Raw genomic sequence first — 6,163 nt, 5'->3', positions numbered from 1 at the left:
AGAGCACGAAGGGCTGTAGAGGGGATCAGTAGCATGGCGTAGGACAGGGAAGGAGACACACCAAGCTGAGGTGCTTGTCACTGATCCCCCATGCTGCAAGCAAGATGCAGTCACTTTAGGGGGCGAATCTGGCCCACAGACTTTAGGTTGAGTACCACTGGTACAGAGGGACTCAAGGAAAGTGAGGGAATATTCATAAGAAAAGCTCTTAGTTCACTATTAGGGCTGTGCAAAGCTTCAGGTGGTGATTCAATTTGGAAGAGATTTGGCCCGATTTAGTGGCTAAATCTCTGAATCCAAATTGAATTAGGGGACCAATAAAAAGGTCCGAATCTTCGGAAAAGATCTGGAGAGCTTCGATGATTTGGACAGTCCCTGGTGGCTGCAGCAGGGAGCTGCAACCAGACTCGGAGCTGGTAAGTAGGAGATGGGGGAGGGAAGGCTGGGGAAGGGGACCATGGGGGGACCCCTGCCAGGCCCCAACCCCTGCCCGCTCCCCCAGTCTTGCCCCCGTCCCTCCCCAGTTCCTGGTGTTTTAAAAAAAAGTCCCACTCACAGGGTGCTGCCAGGTTGGGGGGCAATCCCTGCTGCCCCCCACTGCCCCACACTGTGTGGGGGTCTCTGTCATGCACCCCCGACCCTCCCCCTCACTCCCTCAGCCCCCCCATGGCTGACCCACACACCCCAGCTCCAGCCCTTTAAGAAAAAAAAACCTAAGAAAACCCTGCAGTGGCCTCAGGGGTTCAGGGGTCTCATGCAGAGCCCCCCCACATGGCATGGGGCAGTGGGGGGCAGCAGGGGTTGCCCCCTGCCAGCTGAAACAATGAATCGGGGGTTTTCTCAGGGTTTTTTTTCTTAAAGGGCTGGAGCTATAGCAGGCAGGGCAGCCATGGGAAGGGGGCTGGGGGAACAGGGGGGAATTGGGGGACTTGTGCAGAGCCCCCCATGCAGTGTGGGACAATGCGGGGTAGCGGGGATTGCCCCCTCGCCCGATAGCACCTGCTGAGTCAGGGCTTTTTTTTTTTTTTTTTCCAAAGTGCTGGGCTGGGAGAGCGGGAGGGGAATGGGCATGGCCTGGGTGATTCGGAGATTCAGAGATTCGGCTGCTGCTGAATCTCTGAATCAGATTTGGCTGGATCAATTCAGGACAGTAATTCAAACCACCAAATTGAATCACTGTCCCCCAAATTGACCAAATCCAAATCCGAAGCAAATACTAGCCGCTTCGCATGGGCCTATTCACTATATGTGCACAAATTGGGATCTGTACTTGTGCACTTACAATGAGCAATCACAAGCAGCAGTGCAAAAAAAACTACACATAAATGTAATTTGGTGTGCAAATAAATACCATGCTTTAAAAGTGTGGCCTATGAAATCCTAAAGACATTTACACCACATGAAAGTATCCTGTTAGACATTATTTATTATTCACTCTGCACTAATGGAAATTTTCCTTTTCCTTTTTACCTTGACATCCAAAATAATTCCTGTTTTCCAGAGCATAATAGCCAGCTTCACAAGTATCACAAGAATCACTACAAACATTAGGCTTGCAATAACACTGACCATCCTCCTGGGGAAAAAAACAACTTGGTCAAAACTATTTCAACATTCCTTTCATTATTTCTTATTCTTAAAGGAAAGGAAACAAAAATCCTGATCTGACCAAATAAGTTATTTCTACTGTCATCTATCCTACTCAACGGACAAACTAAATCATCATACTCCAGAGCCTTAAAAAACTCTCAGGGAAAATTGTATCTGATATGTCTAGAATGTCACCAGTCATTTGCCCATATAAAGGTAACACTTAACTCTATCTTTGCAACCTTCCTGAAGGTTAAAACAATATAACTGTATACAAACTTAATTTCTGTTCACCTGTCGACACTCTCCAACTCCACTTAGTGTTCCAGTCACATCACAATGGCACCCTGCAGAGACAGACATACTGATAATCTACATTTCAACTTCATATGAGGTTTTGGACAAAAGTCAGCAGAACCCAAAATTACAATGCCCTGAGCATTAATGCAAATTTTACTTTGGAAGCCACAATGCCTCCAGGAGTTTCAAAGCACAGAAGAGGAACATCCACCTCACAGGGATTCAGAATACACTCTACTTTATGGCCAGGAAAAGGGGAAGGAAGAATAAGGCTTGCACTATAAACCTCACTAACAGGGAGTGATCCCTTCCATACATAGAAACTGCAATGGTGGCCAGTTCCTGAGGCTACAAGTAAACATTACATTTATCCCAGGATAAACCATTTTATCCTGGAACAAAGTGCAATCATACAGATGTCCATGTCCACTGTCCTAAAATAAAACCTAAAAAGGTTCATGGGATAAGAAGTAGCAATAGTTTATTCCATCATATGGCAAAGTACATGGGAACAGTTATCCTGAGTTTGCATTCTTTAATCAATGGCAGAAAAGCAGCAGTGCATTCAGCCACTCACTAAACTCTGATTAGAAGCACAACATATGTGTACGTGCCAATCTCAGAACACATTTGCTCTGAGACAAACACAGGCACAACTTGCCCAGGGACAAGTGCAGCGTCTGTTCCTAGCTTAAGGGGTAGAATTGGAGCAAGTGAAAAAGATGAGAAAAAGGACCAAGAGTGACAGTTTCTTGTAGCCTTTGTTCCTTTGTGTAACTGAAGGTGTCATCCATAGATTAGTCCTGAATCATTCTGTTTTACAAAAAACACAGGCTTAAATTTAAATTTTTGTAATTGTTTGCCTTTTCTCCTCCTCTTCCCAAAGACCAAAACTTTTCTGATTATTGGTGGTGCCTGTGTGGAGTAAACAACAGTTTCTGCCAGCCTGCCTGACTATTCTGTATGTTCCAAGGCTACCCCTGGGACCATTACGTCATTTTTTCATGAAATATAAATGAAACAAATATTACAGGAACTGCTCTTGCTGACAGGGAGGCTTTGTGCTGCCACAGATGAGCTAGGATGATAGGACTATTGCTCCCTGTCTGGGAGGTAGAACAGGCACATTCCAAAAAAGCAGAGGTAACTGGCCTCTGGGGAGAAGATACATTGAATTTAGTCCTGCAATAATATTGTAAATAGTTTTAGAACTGGCCATTTATCCCATCTTTACACCCAGTTGATTACTGCTGCAATATAATCCACTGGAAAAGAGACATATGGTATTGAATAAGAGAGGCTTTATAGATAAAAGCTGTTCTACGATTTAAAAACAGAGAACATACCATAGCAATGCTATCTGTTGAGAACTAGCTGCAACCACATATTGATCAAAATTAACTTAGACCTAAGTCAAAGCAGTCCAGCCAAATTCTGAACACAACTTAATTTTCAACTCTTGGTAACTTTAATTGGTTAGAATTCACCATCAGATGAGTCGAAACATTTTCTCCAAACAAAGGGCCACAGTCTTTTCTCAGTTTTAACACTGACGAGTCTGCAAAACTCCATTGAAATAAAAATAGGGTTAACACCAGATTTATCTCAGTGTAACTGGGTGCATCTACACATGAAATTAATGCAATGCAATAAACTCTGGGGCAGTTTGCGCCAGAGTTAACTGCTCCTGGGTGTAGCGTCTACACGTGTGCCTGGGAGAGCAGCAATTTGAACTGGGGTGGAGCAGGCCCCCAGCTGGCTGGGCTGATCTGGTGCAATTTTATACCCTTGGTTACTGTCTACACATGCATTTTGGTGCAGTAAAGTACTCTGCTGTAAGATAATACTGTCCCCAACAGTATTATCCTATGGTGGAGTTTATTAGTTTACTGCACCTACTGCCAGTGCATGGGTAGATGATGATGCTTTACTGCAGAGCTAATTGGTCTGCTCTGCAGTAAAGTCACATGTAGATGTACCCACTGAGAGCAGAATAAAGCTCTTTTTAAATACTAATGCCAGCTGAATGTTGAGAATGACTGTAGAAATCCTGGTATGAAAGTGAAGAGCACACACCAACTGCTGAAACTTCCTTAGCCTGACGAAGGGTTTTTGAACCCGAAAGCTTGCTTAATAAATATTCCCCAACTATTTGGGTTGGTCTAATAAAAGATATCAAATTCACCCAAGGAACCTTGTCTGCCAGCAGTATAAAAATGCATTCTTACCAAAAGTAGTTACAGTAACTAACAAAGTTTTGTATCATTATCATAACTAATGATTAATGATAAGAGATTAATATCTTTAACCTAAAGAAAGGCATGTCAAGGCTTACCTATACATCCATCAGGGTTTTGTCTGGCTAGATTCCAGTAAAGTGGTTTGCATCTGGTGCAGGAAGGACCTTCAACATGCTGCAAGCACTGACAGTAGCCCTCATGATAGAAAAGAATCAAACATGGCATGTTCCAGTGTGCAGATTTTAAATAAAGATAGATAGATAGATAGATAGATAGATAGATAGATAGATAGAATTAAAGAAATATCCTTTGAAGAATTATTTTTCCCCCTACTGTGGAATCCATGGTAATTAAATTATAAACAACACTGCCTTGCTGCATTCCATCTTCAGGAAGAATACTTCTTCACACAGCATGCAAAAGAAAACTAACTTCTGCTAACCTACAGCTGCTAGGTCTTGAATTGTTTTTATTTGAACTACCTAGAACTTTCATCAGCTGAATATTTCAACAAATGATCAGAAAATAGATGCTTGAGGGAAAAAAGCATGTTTTCACATATTTCAAAAACCTACCAGAATGTATCTGATCAGATACAAACCCCCCCCTGCAAAAACCCACACCTGTTTTACCAGATCAGCTTGTGCAACTTTTTTCACAGTATAAAACCAAACCACACATGCACCCAATGTATTCAATAATTACACATATGGTGGGGCAATTCTTAATATATATTTTAACATCAATAATATAATACTTACAAAATGAGAATCAAAGGTACCTGTAGGGTCACAGTCACTGCTGGCTCCTTTATGAAAGTAAAAAAAAAAAACATACTTGAGCATTAAAAAACCCCACAAAACCAAACAAAAGCAATAGTATACTTTAGAAACTTAAATTTAACTTTAAAATTTTAATGATCATGGTATTCGTAAGTATTTAAAATAGTTTACAATATTTACTTTGATATAATGTTATCACATTCATTTGCACAGATATGTCAGGCTAAAGGGCTAAGTACAGACAGTCAAAAAGCCTGAGGTTGAATTAATTCAGTCTTTGCAAGTTAGTCTAACCTGCAAAGATTGAACCAATAAGCAAATGAACAGACATTCACTTGTGATTCAGGAAATGCAGCCACATGCCTGCAGTGGCTCAAGTCAGAAGCTAGGGGGGTGCTAGAGCATGGCTCTCTGGCATGTAGCCAGCATGGGCTGTGTGTTTTTGCTTCCTCTTCCTGCTGCCATAGGTGGCAGGAGAAAATATTATTTGGGGGGGCTCATCCCCGCCTCTCCCTCTCACTGGGCCATTGTGGGGCCGGTGTGCATTAATGATGTACACGGCAGCTGCAGAGGAGAGCATGGCAGGGGTGCTGTGCACACGCTGTGACAGCAGGACGTGGCAGTGGTGCTGCTGCTGTCACCAGCTGCCACAAAATTAGTTTGGGGGGGCTAAGCCCCATTCGCCCCACCCTTCTGCCACCTATGCTTGCTGCCCCTGAGGTCTCTGGGATTTGTAGTCTAGACTCACAGCAGCAGGACTCTGTAGGGTTGCTCATCATTTCCTCTTCCTGCTTCTAGGTACCTCTGGGTTTTTTATTCCACAGTTGCAGCCAGCACTAAGTAAGCCAGCCAGACAGGGCAGCTCTGTACTCAGGGGAAGGTGAGTTTAACCCCCATCCCTGGACCCAGCCCCCCACCAGGGTTTGCCTGGGAGGGCCAGTGAGCCAGCCAGTGAGGCAGCCCTCACTGCTCCAGCGGGGAAGCAGAGGGGTGGGGCCAGCCCTGATCTCTGGAGAAGACAGCCCAGGGCTGCAAAGCATGCTGGGATGCTGGGGGACTGTGATTTAACTTGAACCAGGAAGGGGTCTCGGACAGAAGTTTCATAAACTGGTTTGATCTAAATCAGTTAAGTCTGATACAGTTAATAAACCGGTTTGATCTAAATCAGTTAAGTCTGATACAGTTTTAAACCAGTTTCTGATTACTTAAACCAGTTTGTGTGCAACTTCTGTCCCTAGCCAAGGAGTGAAA

The 6,163-nt window shown here is 43.6% G+C and overlaps 1 protein-coding gene across 3 annotated transcripts in view; it reads right to left on the bottom strand.

Moving 5' to 3' along the window:
• The window catches only part of LOC102386555 (laminin subunit alpha-3), a 134,312-nt gene that overhangs the window by 113,291 nt on the left and 14,858 nt on the right, over positions 1–6,163 (bottom strand). For 2 of the 3 annotated variants that reach the window (XM_025213874.1, XM_025213868.1), the window contains 4 exons: positions 4,912–4,938; positions 4,226–4,325; positions 1,885–1,937; positions 1,471–1,576 (listed from right to left, as the gene is read on the bottom strand). In XM_025213874.1, coding sequence (XP_025069659.1) covers positions 1,471–1,576; positions 1,885–1,937; positions 4,226–4,325; positions 4,912–4,938 — 286 coding nt within the window. Of the gene's footprint in view, positions 1–1,470; positions 1,577–1,884; positions 1,938–4,225; positions 4,326–4,911; positions 4,939–6,163 lie in introns of those variants that run through there. The other variant, XM_025213877.1, reaches the window with a different exon arrangement.

The sequence above is a fragment of the Alligator sinensis genome, unplaced genomic scaffold, assembly GCF_000455745.1.
Source record: "Alligator sinensis unplaced genomic scaffold, ASM45574v1 scaffold117_1, whole genome shotgun sequence".
NCBI classification, from domain to species: domain Eukaryota; kingdom Metazoa; phylum Chordata; order Crocodylia; family Alligatoridae; genus Alligator; species Alligator sinensis.
This window is presented reverse-complemented; position numbering and strand designations above follow the sequence as displayed.